The 18,002-nt window shown below is 41.6% G+C and overlaps 1 protein-coding gene across 1 annotated transcript in view; it reads left to right on the plus strand.

Annotated features, from left to right (window-relative positions):
* Nucleotides 1-18,002, plus strand: part of LRP1B (LDL receptor related protein 1B) — a 2,110,020-nt gene that overhangs the window by 1,798,849 nt on the left and 293,169 nt on the right. Inside the window, exons 57-59 of the mRNA XM_077447755.1 lie at nt 9,667-9,752; nt 12,810-12,932; nt 13,805-13,986. Coding sequence (XP_077303881.1) covers nt 9,667-9,752; nt 12,810-12,932; nt 13,805-13,986 — 391 coding nt within the window. The remainder of the gene's footprint in view (nt 1-9,666; nt 9,753-12,809; nt 12,933-13,804; nt 13,987-18,002) is intronic.

Genomic DNA, 18,002 nt, shown 5'->3' on the forward strand with positions numbered 1-18,002 from the left:
TTTTTCGACAACTTAGTCCGAGTGTGTGTATGGAACAGTTTCGGACACAATCCGACGGACAGAATCCGACGGACAAAATCCGACGGATTTGGTTGTCGAAATGTCCGATCTTGTGTACAAGGGCTTAGTCCGTAGGGTTCAATATTGAGTTGGCCCAATCTTTGCAGCTATAACAGCTTCAACTCTTCTGGGAAGGCTGTCCACAAGGTTTAGGAGTGTGTCTATGGGAATGTTTGACCATTCTTTCAGAAGCAAATTTGTGAGGTCAGGCAAGATGTGAACGATAACGCCTGGGTCACTATCTCCACTCTCCACTCCCAAAGGTGTTCTATTGGGTTGAGGTGCAGGCCAGTCAAGTTCATTCACCCCAAACATACTTATTCATGTCTTTATGGACCTGCTTTGTGCACTGGTGTGCAGTCATGTTGGAACATTGAAGAGGCCATCCCCAAACTGTTGCCACAAAGTTGGGAGCATGAAATTGTCCAAAATTTCCCGTTATGCTGATGCCTTAAGAGTTCCCTTCACTCGAACTAAGTGGCCAAGCCCAACCCTTGAAAAACAACCCCACACCATAATCCCTCCTCCACCAAATGATTTGGACCAGTGCACAAAGCAAGGTCCATAAAGACATGGATGAGTGAGTTTGGGATGGAGGAACTTGACTTGCCTGCACAGAGCCCTGACTTAAACTCAATAGACCACCTTTGGGATGATTTAGAGTGGAGACTGCGAGCCAGGCCTTCTTGTCCAACATCAGTGCCTGAATTCACAAATGCGCTTCTGCAAGAATGGTCAAACATCCCCATAGACACACTTCTAAATCTTGTGGACAGCCTTCCCAGAAGAGTTGAAGTTGTTATAGTTGCAAAGGGTGGGTCAATTCAATGTTGAACCCTACGGACTAAGACTGGGATGCCATTAAAGTTTATGTGCGTGTAAAGGCAGGTATCCCAATACTTTTAGTAATATAGTGTAGTTAGGTTTCAAAAAGACACATGTCCATCTGGTTCAACCAATAGTAATCAAGTAAATAAATAAATACTTAGAATAAATGAAAAAACCCCAGATACAGAATCCTACAGTATATCTACAGTTAATCCAGAGGAAGGCAAAAACCTCTATATAGCATGGTCCAATGTGGTCCAAGAGAGAAAAATAAATTCCTTCCTGATCCATCAGAAGGCAAATGTATATTACCTGGATGAACAATATATGGTGTTGTTAACTCTAAAGTTTAGGATCTGTAATTATTATTATTAATACGTTAATAACGAAACACTAGGTTGGCTTAGCTCCAAGGGGTATTATTTAATCATCTGAAAAATCCCACACATCCCTATGTCCATGCTGTGTCCAGAATACCCATTACCCTTTAAAATATATGTGAGCCCATTCCATAAAATCTCTAATAATCATTAACATATTAATGTCATTTTAGGAGTTATTCACACTTTTTTTGAAATCTACAGCTTTCATTAAACATTTCCTGGTGATCCACGCACTTCCATTTATAGAATGACAACGCTCTTTCAGTGTCACCCGAGTGTGCTCCTGCGTTGTCACCCCGTCACATGCTGTAAGTGACTATGCACATTGCACAGATATGTTTTGCCATTATCATTATCAGGATTGCCCTGAGCAATGATAAGCAACTGCTTGCAGGAATGAATGGTTGGTTGGATTCACAGCTTCCCTCACATGTTTTTATGCAGCCATCAACAATTATGCACAATTCTCTGCCATCAATAGGTCCTCTAATGCAGAATGCACAAAAATAAAAATTATAGCGCACATGTACACATTGTGTGCACATGAACTAACATATTTTAAAACAATGACTAGTCTGTGTACATATGTTAAAATACATAAAAACACGCAGGTGTGAAAGCGCCCTAGCTTGACGTCATTGACCAAATATGAACATTTCTTCTGTGTTGTCACTGACCAAAATTGGTCATGTCCACCCAAGAGATCCCATCACTTTGTTTACTTTTAGTGGCGGTCTGTGAGATTGTCTGTCTTTTGTCGGACCTTGCTCAATATTATTAACGTGGATCTGCAAAAGATTGATAATGGATGTACATCATGAGATATTTTTGGGGTTTTCATGGTGTTTACTTAGCATTTACTTGTTTAATACAAACAAGTAGGCGTAGGTGAGTAGATGTGCCCTTACTCATTCACATGGGGGGTATCTGGAAGCCAATTTATAGTTCCAGGTTCTTATAAGCAACTGGCTCTTAGCCCTTGTACACACGGTTGGAGATTCCGACGGAATGTTTCCTATCGGACCGCCTTGTCGGATATTCCGACTGTGTCTGGTCTGCATCGGACTGTTTCCGTCGGAATATCCAATGGACCAACTTTTCCAACTTGCCGGTAAAATTTTCCGACAAAATGCTCCGATCGGACATACTCCGATCATGTGTAGCCTACGCCGACGGACAAAGTGCCACGCATGCTCAGATCAAATTCCTAGACCAAAGCTATTGGCTACTAGCCTGAACGTAGTCCCGTCCTAACGAAATAACATCATCACGTTATGTACAACTTATGACAACTTAGTCCAACCATGTGTATGCAACATCACTTCCGGACCTCTTCCGGAATTAATCCGTCGGAATTACTCTGACAGATTTGGTTGTCGGAATCTCTGACTGTGTGTACAAGGGCTAAGACCCCCACAACCACTGAGCCATGGTCATAGGAAAGAGTCCCTTGGCCCCATCAACATGGGGAAAAGGTGCCTTACCAGAGGGATTTCCTCTGGCAAGCGACCCCCCTCCCCCTTCATGTTCAGGAGTGGGGTTGCTTGCTTGAGAATAAGGTATTGATTTTTTGGGGTAACCTCGTGCTTCTTTTTTCTTAAGTTTTGTATGAAGTACCCGTAGACATCCATGCCAGAATCTCATCAATAATAGGAATCTAGAATGCATTTTTATGGGGGACACATCAATGCTGTTTATTTTATTTTTATTTTTATGTGTGGGATCACCCATTCAAATCCTTACTAGATCCTAATCTAGGGTAAGAGTCTAGTATAGTGGAAGTTAATCCACTAGTTAAGTTAAAGTGTCTGAAGCTTTTAGTTATCAGGCATTTAAACTGCATTTTTTTTATTTGTAAATGGCAGTTTTGCTTCTGTGGGCTGTATACATCATACACAACTAGCAGCTGCAACTCAACCCTAAAATAAAAAAATAAAAAAATCAAATAAAAAAGTGGCTTGGATAAGCTACATAACAAGTCCAGCTGAGCTGTGGCTAAGTACTAGTTATGCCATGACCTGGAAAAAAGAGAACCTTTAGGCTGGGTTCATACCTATGCGAATTGGAATGTGGGGTTTCCCTGCATCTAATTCGCATAACAGGAGAATGTGACTGGCTCCCTATGGAGCCGGTTCAGATATCTCCGCTGCGGCTGCGGAGCGCACTGCACAGAAATGCTGTGCGTCTTTGGGTCCATTTCAGGGCCGAATTCAGACATAGATTCGGTCCTGATTCATTCCTGAAATGGGGAACAGGGACGCACAGCACTCCTGTGCGATCCACAGCTAGTTCCAGTGCGAACCAAGCCTCCCAGACTCAATTGAAATCATTTAAATGGGATAGACCTTGCAGGTAGCAGGCCACAAACCTTTCATGCCATGGATTTGTCTGCCCCTACTTTGGTTTTGAGAACCTTATGTTATCTCTGCTGTGTCCAGGAAGTCTCAGGTGTCACACCCACAATGCTGGAAACATCGCTGCACACAACATGCCTGCTTCTATTTTCCATTGATTGCAAGCTGTTTAATCATAGTTGCAGGAAGGCCTCTGATCATTCAGAGATCAAAGCAGAAGCTATTGCAATAAGTAGAATGTCAGCACACATCAGAAAACCAGAGCATGCACAGCAGGTGGTTTCTGCTCATATTTGTTTAGGTCTTCCTGAGCTAAGGTTCGGGGGGGGGGGGCACCCAGCAGACTGTGGAGGTGCATAGGCTGCACATTGGGGTCCTATGTATATGAAATAGTACTTCTCAGGTACAGTACTAAAAGCTTGTACAACTAACATACATATAAGGCATTTTAGCACCTTGGACAGCACCATACATACAGTATAAGGCATTTCAGCACCTTGGACAACACCTACCATGTAATGCATTTCAGCATCTTGGACATCACCATTAGGGATGAGCTTCGAGTTCGAGTCGAACTCATGTTCTACTCGAACATTGCCTGTTCGCCTGTTCAGCGAACAGTGAACAATTTGGGCTGTTCGCAGCAAATTCGAAAAGCCGGAACACCCTATACAAGTCTATGGGAGAAATCTAAAGTGCTAATTTTAAAGGGTAATATGCAGGTTACTGTCTTAAAAAGTGTTTGGGGACCCGGGTCCTGCCCCAGGGAACATGGATCAATGCAAAAAAAAGTTTTAAAAACTGCCGTTTTTTCAGGAGCAGTGATTTTAATAATGATTAAAGTGAAACAATAAAAGTGTAATATTCCTTTAAATTTCGTAGCTGGAGGGTATCTATAGTATGCCTGTGAAGGGGCGCATGTTTCTGGTGCTTAGAACTGTCCCTGCACAAAGTGTCATTTGTGCAGGAAAAAAAATCTTTTAAAATCACTTGCGGCTATTGTCGGGTCCCGTAATACAGAGAACACTCAATGAGTGTTCTCTGCATTAGCCGACAATTCATTAATTCATTGATAAAAAAAAAAGCGTGGGGGTTCCCCTAAATTCAATTACCAGGCCCTTCAGGTCTGACATGGATATTAAGGGGAACCCCGTGTCAAATTTTAAAAAAAAATTGACGTGGGGGTCCCCCTAAATATCCATAACCAGACCCTTCAGGTCTGATATGGATATTAAGGGGAACCCCGCATCAAATTTAAAAAAAAATTGACGTGGGGGTCCCCCTAAAAATCCATATCAGACCCTTTATCCGAGCACGCAACCTGGCAGGCCGCAGGAAAAGAGGGGGGGACGAGAGAGCGGCCCCCCTCCCTCCTGAACCGTACCAGGCCACATACCCTCAACATTGGGAGGATGCTTTGGGGGTCTGTGACCCCTCAAAGCACCTTGTCCCCATGTTGATGAAGACAAGGGCCTCACCCTCACAACCCTGGCCGTTGGTTGTGAGGGTCTGCGGGCGGGGGGCTTATCAGAATCTGGAAGCCCCCTTTAACAAGGTGACCCCCAGATCCCGCCCCCCCCTGTTTGAAATGGTAAGGGGGGTACAAAAGTACCCCTACCATTTCACAAAGAAAGTGTCAAAATGGTTAAATAAGACAAACACACTTTTGAAAAATTCCTTTATTAAAAATAAAAAAAATAAAAAAAAGATTCCAGCGGTGCTAATCCACTCTTGCTATCCAGCGACGGGTCTCCGGGGTGCAGCGATGGATGATCATATCCAGCGACGGAGGATCTCTCAGTCCAGCGCTGTCCATACATCCTTCTTCTGTCTCCACTCCGGAGACACTGCAGAGATCCCAGCGCTGACGTTTCTTATATTAGGAGGGCGGGGCCACCCGTCACCTGACCCCGCCCCTCTGACGCTGGAGAGGGAAGCCAGGGGTTCCCCAGTGACGTGTGGGTGACCCCGCCCCCTCTGATGTAACGCAGGTTTCCGTTACATCAGAGGGGGCGGGGTCACCCACACGTCACTGGGGAACCCCTGACTTCCCTCTCCAGCGTCAGAGGGGCGGGGTCAGGTGACGGGTGGCCCCGCCCTCCTTATATAAGAAACGTCAGCGCTGGGATCTCCGCAGTCTCCGCAGTGGAGACAGAAGAAGGATGTATTGACAGCGCTGGACTGAGAGATCCCCCGTCGCTGGATATGATCATCCATCACTGGACCCCGGAGACCCGTCGCTGGATAGCAAGAGTGGATTAGCACCGCTGGAATCTTTTTTTTTTTTTTTTTTTTTTTTTTAATAAAGGAATTTTTCAAAAGTGTGTTTGTCTTATTTAACCATTTTGACACTTTCTTTGTGAAATGGTAGGGGTACTTTTGTACCCCCTTACCATTTCAAACAGGGGGGGGGGGCGGGATCTGGGGGTCCCCTTGTTAAAGGGGGCTTCCAGATTCTGATAAGCCCCCCGCCCGCAAACCCTCACAACCAACGGCCAGGGTTGTGAGGATGAGGCCCTTGTCTTCATCAACATGGGGACAAGGTGCTTTGAGGGGTCACAGACCCCCAAAGCATCCTCCCAATGTTGAGGGTATGTGGCCTGGTACGGTTCAGGAGGGAGGGGGGCCGCTCTCTCGTCCCCCCTCTTTTCCTGCGGCCTGCCAGGTTGCGTGCTCGGATAAAGGGTCTGATATGGATTTTTAGGGGGACCCCCACGTCAATTTTTTTTTAAATTTGATGCGGGGTTCCCCTTAATATCCATATCAGACCTGAAGGGTCTGGTTATGGATATTTAGGGGGACCCCCACGTCAATTTTTTTTTTAATTTGACACGGGGTTCCCCTTAATATCCATGTCAGACCTGAAGGGCCTGGTAATTGAATTTAGGGGAGCCCCCATGCTTTTTTTTTTTTTATCAATGAATGAATGAATTGTCGGCTAATGCAGAGAACACTCATTGAGTGTTCTCTGTATTACGGGACCCGACAATTTAGCCGCAAGTGATTTTAAAAGACTTTTTTTCCTGCACAAATGACACTTTGTGCAGGAACAGTTTTAAGCACCAGAAACATGCGCCCCTTCACAGGCATACTATAGATACCCCCCAGCTACGAAATTTAAAGGAATATTACACTTTTATTGTTTCACTTTAATCATTATTAAAATCACTGCTCCTGAAAAAACGGCCATTTTTAAAACTTTTTTTGCATTGATCCATGTCCCCTGGGGCAGGACCCGGGTCCCCAAACACTTTTTAGGACAGTAACCTGCATATTACCCTTTAAAATGAGCACTTTAGATTGTGAACGTTCGAGTCCCATAGACTTTAATAGGGTTCTAAAGTTCACACAAAGTTTAGGTCTGTTCGCAGGTTCTGGTGCGAACCGAACAGGGGGGTGTTCGGCTCATCCCTAATCACCATACACATAAGGCATTTAGCACCTTGGACAGCACCATACATATAAGGCATTTCAGCACCTTGGACAGCACCATACATATAAGCCATTCAGCACCTTGGACAGCACCATACATATAAGGCATTTCAGCATCTTGGACATCACCATACGCATAAGCCATTCAGCACCTTGGACAGCACCATACATATAAGGCATTTCAACACCATTTCAGTACATTGGACAGCATGGGAGTCAATGAGTATGTTCTGTTAAAGTATACATTTTACTCTTGACCGGATACTAACATTCTGACTCATCCTCGGAGTGCTTTTATCTTCTGAGAAAGTGTTCTCGTCATGCCTCATACCCCATATTATAGATGGAAACTCTAACTGAACAAGATTTTGCTTGCTACAGTACTGTTTTTCATAAACAACTGCCTTTTTTTTTTTTTTATAAATTACTATTTTCACCTTCTTTCCATCTCAGGGCTGCTGATCTCCTGCATCTTCACTTATCCACATCCTTAAAGTGGTTGTAAAGTCATGAATCACAAATCCTGGAATCCCTTCCGTTACAGAAAAATATACTGTGCAGTATCTGTGTTTGTTTCTAAATTATAAAGAGAAAAACCTCATTTCAGAGTGCCGCTGTGTGCTCACATGACCTCAGCTTACCCGAGGACTACACTGGGAGAAGCTCAGATTCCCCATTGACATCAGCCTGGAGGAGAGCGGTGGGATATTTTTCTGCATAATTTTTAAAACACAGTATATCTTTACATAACAGAGGGGCTTCCAGGATTTGGGATTAGTGATTTTATAGCCATAGCAGAGGGAGATGAGGGGCGGGGAGGAGATGGCTGACACACAGACTCCTGAGCTGACAGGCAGGGAGGGAGGGGGAGAGGGAGAGACTGCAGGCTGATGGAGTCACGTAAACTGAACATGGTGTCATGGATCAGCAGCCATGATTACCATGATCAGCACACTAAGATGGACACTGGAACAGGCAGGATCACCCAGGTATTTTACAGCATAGAGAGGGAAAAATGATACCGCACAAGCACTATGCAGTATATCCTGCTTTAAAGGAACGGGATCTTCTTCCTTTTTTTTTTTTTTAGGGTTACAACCACTTTAATGCACGCCTGCATTGTCTGCACATCATTGCTCTACACTAGCTTCCAGACAGGGGCAAGGTTAGACAATTCCTGACACAATGAGATTGGTTTACTAATGGCAGTTTTCATCCTGTGCACAAGTGTGCTTGCAGACTAATATTAGTTTGGATGTGCAAACATTTTATTAAAGGCAAATAGACACTTTGCAAGGGAAGTTGCAGAATGCATGGACATTTTCTCCGGTGTGAATGGTAGCTTCCATTATACAATCACATGCTGCAAGGAAAATAAAATAAAAAATATATATGTTTTGCTTTGGATGAAATCAACAGAGCTACATCACATTCACATTTACTTTCTGGGGTAAATTACCTTGCAAAGGGCAACTCCCCTTTGCAAAGTGAACAGTCAATTTGCCTTTAGTATATTACACTAATGCTTAGCTCGGCTGTTAGAGGTCCCCAGCCATCACAGTCACATCTGACAGGGTGACAACACAGGAGCACAATTGAAGACAGTTGTCACTTCATAATAGGAAGTGAATGAACAATACCCTGTATGGCAGGACCATCAAGCATTCTTTTAAGGAAAGTTGCCAAAAAACAAGATAATGAAAATACATTTAGAAATGCCATTAACATGTTAAAAATAATGTAAGATTTAGTATGTGTGGTAATTTGAGTTTAAAGCCACTTGAAGTAAAATGCAGTAATTTCCATCAAAGCCGTGAACTTATATTGCAACAGTTTTGGGTGGAGCAGCCATTTAAATGGAGGCTGCTATCTAATTAGGAAAAAGACCTACAATTCAGTTAGCTCTGTAGGGGGCTAGAATCATAAGCATACATCTGATTTTACAAATTCAGCTGATGAATGACGGAATGAAACCTCAAAATGTAATGCATGTGCTGCTTTTGATGTAGTGTGGTTAAGCAAAGCCCCTGGAGATGTTTTATGCTCTTGAGGTCCAGCTGATCTGACATGCATTTCAATGAACAGATGGAAAGCATATTGCAAAAGAAAAAATGCTGGCTTACAACTAATACAGGAGTTTTATTTAAAAAAAAAAAATAGACCCCTGCCTTAGATTAAAAAAAAAAGTGCAGGCTGCAATACTCACCTTTATACTAGAGCTGGTTTTTGGAATGTCTAACAAGTTCATAAAAGTGTAATGGTCAAGTGTCTGTAGTTGTTTCCAGCTACATTGTTTCTTCCGAAGAGTGCCATTTAAAGCGGTAGTGAAGCCGGCTTTGTAATTTTTAATTACAGGTAAGATTATAATAAGGTTTACTTGTAGGTAAAGTGAATATCTCCTAAACGGGTACCGTTTAGGAGATAATAATCACCCTGGATGCAGCCGGTGACATCACCAGTCCATGTGCTCTGAAGGTCCAGCATACCTATAATTTCTAACATTAAAATGTAATTCATGACAGTATTCCTTGAAAGAGATATTCATTGTGATTTCTACATGTATTTTGTGCAACGGCTAAAGCGAAATGTAACATTGTGTTTGAGTTTAGCGGACGAACCCTTCCTCCTCCTGGCTGACCACCATGAAATAAGAAGAATGAGCACAGATGGATCCAATTACACAATGCTGAAGCAGGTTAGAGGTTTCACAGTGTACATACTATCTTTTAACCACCGCAAAGGCATTTCCATGCTGCTTTACTGTGTTAAAGGTTTTCTATTGCTCCATTTACATTACCAGTCTTGCACTGGGGGGTCCTTTAAAGAAGAACTCCAGATAAAATTAACAATATGAAAATGAACAGCCTATTATAAAACAAAATAACAAAACAGACTTGTTGTAATATTTAGCTGTAGTCTAGAAATGTCCCCACAATACTTTTTTCTGCCACTAGAGGAGCTCAGTTGGATGGTTTGCATCATTCAACCTACTTCCTCATAGTCAAAGTCATCCTGGAACCGACCCCGGCTTATGATTGGACAGTGAAAGGAGAAGCAGCACAATAATGAGCTCATCTCACTGTCACTCTGCTCTCTCCTTCTATCAGCATGCTTCTCGTCAGCACATGAACTGATTGGCTCCTTGTGCTGCTTCTTCTTCTCACAGTCAAGTTCTGCTGTACAGGGACTTTGAGAGACTGACATAAGGTCAAATTCAAGAGCTTATACTACTTGAAATCACAAAATACATTATATGATGTATTCGTGAATTTACAGAGCTGTTATAATTTGTGTCTTGTATATCTGTTTGGAGTTAAGCTTTAAAAAAAATGCATTTGAGCATTGAAAGACATCATTGGAAATCTAATTTATGTGAAAAACATTTAATGTGTATGTAAAGTAAAAACTTGTATTTTTTTTTTTTTTAATACAATGGGAAAGAGTTCACTCTCTAGTTTTTATTCTATTTCCCATTTGCTTGAGCAGTGACCATTGTTGTTGAAACAGACAGTTGTCTTTCTTAAAGATTTCCTTTTACTTCCGGTTGCTTTTTCTGACACAGGAAATGAGAGAAAATCTTCCAAAGGAGGTACAGACAAAAATAGAAGAACAAAGTTTTAACCCACCATAAAAACATAAAAAAAATTGGGCTATGTATACACATTAAAGCGATTGCATTCAACCTGTGGTCTCTGCCCCCACCATCAGACAATGCTGTCATTTTGCATAGGACCCCCTGACCATTTTAATCCAGTTAGACTCATAACCTTTGTGATGAATTGTCTTCCAAGTCTGTGTAAAAAAAAATCTACTATATGTAAAAAATATGGACCAGCCTTTATCAAACATTTTAAAATGGAAAAACCCTTAATATATCTTTCAGCTGTTAGGAACCCCTGGCAATTATTACTAAAGCCACAGCTCAGGGCACTTTAGCATGGTTGTCAGAGGGGAGAACGCCCCTTTATTGTTAGCCAATGGGGGGGTGCTCCTTAATTGGTGCTCAGTGGGGAGAATGTCCCTTGATTGGTGGACATTGGGGAGGAAATCCCTTAATTGGTGGTCAGGGGAAGAATGCCCCTAATTGGTGGTCAGTGGGGAGAATGCCCCTAATTGGTGGACAGTGGGGAGAATGCCCCTAATTGGTGGTCAGTGGGGAGAATGCCCCTAATTGGTGGTCAGTGGGGAGATTGCCCCTAATTGGTGGTCAGTGGGGAGAATGCCCTTATTTGGTGGTCAGTGGGGAGAATGTATCTTAACTGGTGGTCAGTGGGAAGTAAGACCCTTAATTGGTGGTAAGTGGGGAGAATTTCCCTTGATTGGTGGCCATTGGGGAGAATGCCCCTTAATTGATAGTCAGTGGGGTGAATACCCCTATTAGATGCCCAGTGGGGAGAATGTCCCTTAATTGTTGGTCAGTGGGGAGAATGCCCCTAATTGGTGGTCAGTGGGGAGAATGTCCCTTGATTGGTGGATATTGGGGAGGAAATCCCTTAATTGGTGGTCAGGGGGAGAATGCCCTTATTTGGTGGTCAGTGGGGAGAATGTCTCTTAACTGGTGGACAGTGGGAAGTAAGACCCTTAATTGGTGGTAAATGGGGAGAATTTCCCGTGATTGGTGGCCATTGGGGAGAATGCCCCTTAATTGATAGTCAGTGGGGTGAATACCCCTATTAGATGCCCAGTGGGGAGAATGTATATTAGTTGGTGGTCTGTGGGGAGAATGTATATTAGATGGTGGTCAGTGGGTAGGATGTCCCTTAATTTGTGGTCAGTGGGAGGAATGCCCCTTAATTGTTACTCAGTGGGGAAAATGTCCCTTAATTGGTATTCAATGGGGAGAGTGTCCCTTAATTGCTGGTTGTTGGGGGGAATACCCCTTATTAGCGGTCAGCGGGAGAATGTCAATTAATTGGTGGTCAGTGTGGAGAATGTCCCTTAATTCATAGTCAGCGTGAAGAATGATCCCCTTAAAGATAACTGAAAAGATCATTGGTGTCAGTGATAACTTACCAGAGAGCCAAAAATTGCTCAGTGCTCAAGGAAACTCTAGTAGCCTCTGGAGGAATCCTGGGGTTCTGTGGAACCCTGGTTGAAAAAGGCTTGGTAAGACTGCCCATGGCTTAATATAGTGATATACTGTAAGCTAAAAAGGTGTTCTATTGATATACAGGTGCGATGGTGCCACCTTATTAAAATAAAATTATGTTTCCATTGTAAATGAATATTCAATTATTAAAGAGGGAGCATTGGCATAAATAAAGGATTGTGTAAAATGGCTAACAGTTTCCACTTTTACAGTTTATCTGGAAACATCTGCCTGTTGAAAGGATAACTTTGAAAAATAAAATAATTCATCATTTCTCACATTTCCGCTGTGACCTGAAATAGGACATTTCTTAAGAGCACTATCCTATGTCTGTGCATAGTCAAACTCAGTTGACTAACTCCCTTAATAGATTTAGTATTATTTTAGTACAAATCATATTAATTACTGTACCAGAAAATTGCATAGCTGGATATAATTATAGTAGTAATATTTTTTTTAAAAGTCCTTACTAAAATGTTCTTTCAGCATGATTAATGTAAAAATACGTAACATTGTAAAGACCTAATTTTATTCCATTGACCTTGGATGTGTTCGTTCGTGATGTGTAATATCTGCTCCTTATCATGTTCTATCTGTATGACTGTGCCCTTCCAGTAATTGGCAGCTTAACAACATTATCAGAATGATTGTATTCTTTGTCAGGGATTAAACAATGCAATTGCAATGGACTTTGATTACAGAGAAGAGGTTGTGTATTGGATTGATTCCAGCAGATCCAATGGAAGCCGCGTTAATCGGATGTTCATCAACGGGAGTGATGTAAAGGTACGATAGTTACTATAATTGTTTTGGGTCAGTTTTATTTTTTAAGCTAATAACTCATAGTGTTTGATATATTTGTTGTATATATACATACATTTGTAATATATATACATATATTCATATAACAAGAGTATCAGTGTCCTATAGATTAGCTATAGCAAAGCACTTCAATTATGGGAAACCCAACATTTTTTGGTTTTCACCAAAACTAGAGGTAAGGGAACATTTTCCAATAGAGACACGTGTTGCAGTGACAACTGTCTAAGCCCTTGTACACACAGTCGGAGATTCCAACTACCAAATCCGTTGGAGTAATTCCGATGGATTAATTCCGGAAGTGCTGTTGCATACACACGGTCGGACTAAGTTGTCGGACAATCCGATTGTACATAACGTGATGACGTTATTTCGTTAGACGGGACTACGTTCAGGCTAGTAGCCAATAGCTTTGGTCTAGGAATTTGATCTGAGCATGCGTGGCACTTTGTCCGTCGGAGTAGGCTACACATGACCGGAGTATGTCCGATAGGAGCATTTTGTCAGAAAATTTTACCGGCAAGTTGGAAAACTTGGTCCGTCGGATATTCCGATGGAAACAGTCCGATGGAGTCCACACACAGTCGGAATATCCGACAAAACGGTCCGATAGGACACATTCTGACGGAATCTCCGACCGTGTGTACAAGGGCTAAGAGGGGAGTCCCACTCTCTTTGTGGACTTTTTTTCTAACCTTATGTTTTGTCTTTGGGATGAGTAATAAAGAAAAATCTTTCCATTGGAACAGAGACAACAAACAATAAAATGACAAGGGGTTTAAGCCTTTCCTAGTGTTTCATCTTACACTGACAATGCTCTTCTTGTTCTCCTCTTCTAGGTTGTACATAACACAGCCATACCCAATGCTCTAGCTGTGGATTGGATTGGAAAGAACCTTTACTGGTTTGACACAGAGAAGAGGGTCATTGAAGTGTCCAAGCTGACTGGCTTGTACCCTACCATTCTTGTTAGCAAAAAGATTAAATTCCTGAGAGATCTGTCCCTGGATCCACAGAGCAGGTATGGAAATATCAGTAATTCTTGCACAGAAGTGTGCACATTTCACCCCTTACAATAATGTCATACATAGATTATATAAAAAAGAAGGGTGGGTGCACTGACCTTGTGCATTAACAAAAGTAGTTTAATAAAAGTAAAAGAGCAATGGTTATACTAATGGTTTTATACATAAAAATGTGGTATACAAGCATATCAAGGCAACAACAAAAGGTCTATATCTCTTAGGTCTATAGTTGGAACCAAAGATGTCAGAGGACCAAACGGTATTGCGGGGTGGCTAACACGTTTCTAGGGAGGTGCCTTGGCTCCAAGGAAGAGGGTCCTCCCTCAAAACACATCCTGCAATACCGACTGGTCCTCCGACATCTTTGGTTCCAACTATAGACCTAAGAGATACCGTTAGCTATGGCTGTTGCCTTGATATGCTTGTATACCATGTTTTTATGTGAGTATAACCATTGTTGTTTTACTTTTATTAAAATACTATTGGTAATGCACAAAGTCTGTGCGCCCTCTTTTCTTTTTTATATGTTCCAGTTCCAAGGACACCCATTGTTCGGAGGAGGACAGCAAGGCTATTGACATTCTATACAAAAGGGTTGACTGCACAACACATTCCTAGACCCAGCACCCAAGCGCAGATGAATTGTTTTGTGTTTTTTTAACAAATATACAGTTGTGCTCATAAGTTTACATACCCTGGCAGAATTGATGATTTCTGGACCATTTTTCAGAGAATATTAATGATAACACAAAAACATTTCTTTCACTCATGGTTAGTTATTCACTATCAATCAACTGAGTTTACTCTTTTTAGATCATAATGGCAACAGAAACTACCCAAATGACCCTGATGAAAAGTTTACATAACCCAGTTCTTAATAACGTGTTATACCCTTTAACATCAATGACAGCTTGAAGTCCTTTGTGGTATTTGTGGATAATGCTGTTTATCTTATCAGATGATAAAGCTGCCTAATCCTCTTGACAAAAAGCCTCCAGTTCCTGTAAATTCTTGGGCTGTCTTGCATGAACTGCACGTTTGAGATCTCCCCAGAGTAATGATATTGAGGTCAGAAGACTGAGATGGCCACTCCAGAACCTTCACTGCTTCACTGCTGTAGCCAACGACAGGTCGGCTTGGCCTTGTGTTTTGAATCATTGTCATGTCGGAATGTCCAAGTACGTTCCCATGCGCAGCTTCCTGGCTGATGAATGCAAATGTTCCTCCAGTATTTTTTAATAACATACTGCATTCATCTTGCCATCAATTTTGACCAAATTTCCTGTGCTTTTCTAACTTACACATCCCCAAAACATCAGCGATCCACCTCCGTGTTTTCATCATAGACCTTGTTGACTCTCTAAATTAAGCGTTTATGGCTGTGGCCAAAAAGCTCAATTTAGGTTTCATCACTCCAAATAACTTTGTGCCAGAAGGTTTGAGGCTTGTCTCTGTGCTGTTTGGTATATTGTAAGCAGGATACTTTGTGGCATTTGCATAGTAATGGCTTTCATCTAGAAACTCGACCATGCAGCCCATCTTTCTTCAAGTGCCTCCTTATTGTGCATCTTGAAACGGCCACACCACATGCTTTGACCTGAAGTTATTTGTGGGTTCTTCTTTGCATCCCAAACAATTTTCCTGGAAGTTGTGGCTGACATTTTAGTTGGTCTACCTGACCATGGTTTGGTTTCAACAGAACCCCTCATTTTCCACTTCTTGATTAGAGTTTGAACACTGCTGATTGGCATTCTTAATTCCTTGGATATCTTTTTATATCCCTTTCCTGTTTTATACAGTTCAACTACCTTTTCCCTTAGATCCTTTGACAATTATTGTGTTTTCCCCATGACTCAGAATCCAGAAACATTAGTGCAGCACTGGATGAAAGATGCAAGGGTCTGTAACGAGTCCAGAAACACATTGACCTTTTATATACACACACTAATTACAAGCAAACAGATCACAGGTGAGGATGGTTACCTTTAATAGCTATTCAAACCCCTTTGTGTCAACTTGTGTGCATGATATCAGGCCAAAATCACCAGGATATGTAAACTTTTGATCAGGGTCATTTGGGTAGTTTCTGTTGTCATAATGATTTAAATAGCAAACATAGGTGATTGATAATAAATGGCTTTAGCCAAGCACTAACCATGAGAAAAAGAAAAGTTTTTGTGTTAATCCTATTCTCTGAAAAATGGCCAAGAAAATCATAAATTCTGCCAGGGTATGTAAACTTATGAGCACAACTGTAGATTATACAGGTGCTAAATTTGAACTCCAATAGATTTTATATTGACATTTAACACACAAAGCTAGATCCAAAGAAAAAAATAAATAATTAGAAAGTGCTACATGAACAGGGTGTTAAAAAGGCACAGGAAAGGTTAACATGTAAAAAGTTAGCATTTTAAGAGAAGATACTGTGGTTAGAGGGCTAGAAAGGGGCTTCTGTGTAGGAACTGCGAGCTGCTGTGAGAAAATGCAAAAAGATATGTGTTTGCCCCTTTTTAATGTTAAATAATTAGGATTAGATAATAGTATGAGCATCATGGTAGCCTGACCTTCGGTGATCTGTTGAAAAGTTTGGATAGCCACAAAACAGGGGCCCAACTGATACTATGGAGCTTACCATTTGCTTGTTGTTGATGTTTAGATGTTTTGATAAAGTTAATGCTGCGTACACACGACCGGACTTTCCGGCAGACTAGGTCCGATGTTTTTCCTATCGTTTTTCATAAAAAAAATCAGACGGACCTAGAAATAGAACATGTTTCAAATCTGTCCGACTGACTCAATTCCTATCGGGAAAACCGTTCGTCTGTATGCTGGTGCGACGGACCAAATATGATGCAAGGGAAGCTATTGGCTAATGGTTATTGAACTTCCTTTTCTAGTCCGCTTACGTCATCACGTTCAAAATGAACGGACTTTTTAACGGACTTAGTCCGTTCGCGTGTTTGGCCAAGTCAGTTCATTTGGAAAGTCCATCAGAACTCTGCTGAAAGTCCGTCAATAAGACTGTTGGACCTAGTCTGCTGGAAAGTCCAGTTGTATGTACGTGGCATAAGAAGTATTTAATTCTGATCTGTTCACAAATCAGTTAGTAGCATCTGGGGACAAGGCTGGAACATAATCAAGCCGTTAAACAAGTGGTCACCCAAAGTCCCTTCCTGGTAGCTACATGAACTATGGTGGCATGGCTAAATGTTAATGGTTATTTAAAAAAAAAGATTAATAGTTAGACATGAAGGGCTTCTGTGGCCAATTAAAAACCCAAGCTGCACAGTCCAAGTCATTGTATTGGGTCAGATAATGAGAGGGACAAAACTGATGAATCTATCAGACAAGAAAGAAAGGAGGTAAAGAGATCTCTATCCATAATCTGAACAATAATCCTTTAATATTTAAACCAGGAAACTACATTACTCAGAAGATTAATAGGTTTTAGGGTAAGGTGTCTGTTTAATGATACGTTATCTAATTTAACTCAAATGCAAATGCAACCAAATGCATTGTTATATAGATTTTAAATATTTTGCAGTCATTTGCAAAATTCCAACTGAGCCCATGGTGAAAAAATGAATAAGCAACGGTTAACCTTTAGTTAAAATCTCAGATCCAATTTGTCAGCTGTTTTAGATATACATATAGATAAAGTTATAGGCAAATCTCAGTGGAGCCTATTAATTCCTGATTTTGATAGGTAGTCTCACTGACTAACAAGGGAGCTTCACTAAAAAAGAGAGGCCTGGTAGGTGGGAGGGAATACGGCCAAGCTTGTCTTTTGAGTGAAAATCTGTATGTGCATACTGGATTCTCTTGCATCTCTTGTTCACAACCTCTGGAAGTGCTAATAGAAAGTGTAAGGACTGGGAGTGACATGAGTGCCATTTCTCATTCATGAACAACTGGAACATTGCAGATCTACTAAAGAACGAAGCTGACTGGTGTAGGATTAGGTATAGAAAGCCATGAATACCAGGCCAGAAGACAGGAATATAGTGAG

Source organism: Lithobates pipiens, unplaced genomic scaffold (genome assembly GCF_037356315.1).
Source record: "Lithobates pipiens isolate NorthernLeopardFrog02 unplaced genomic scaffold, aLitPip1_a1.2 Scaffold_22, whole genome shotgun sequence".
Lineage (NCBI taxonomy): Eukaryota > Metazoa > Chordata > Amphibia > Anura > Ranidae > Lithobates > Lithobates pipiens.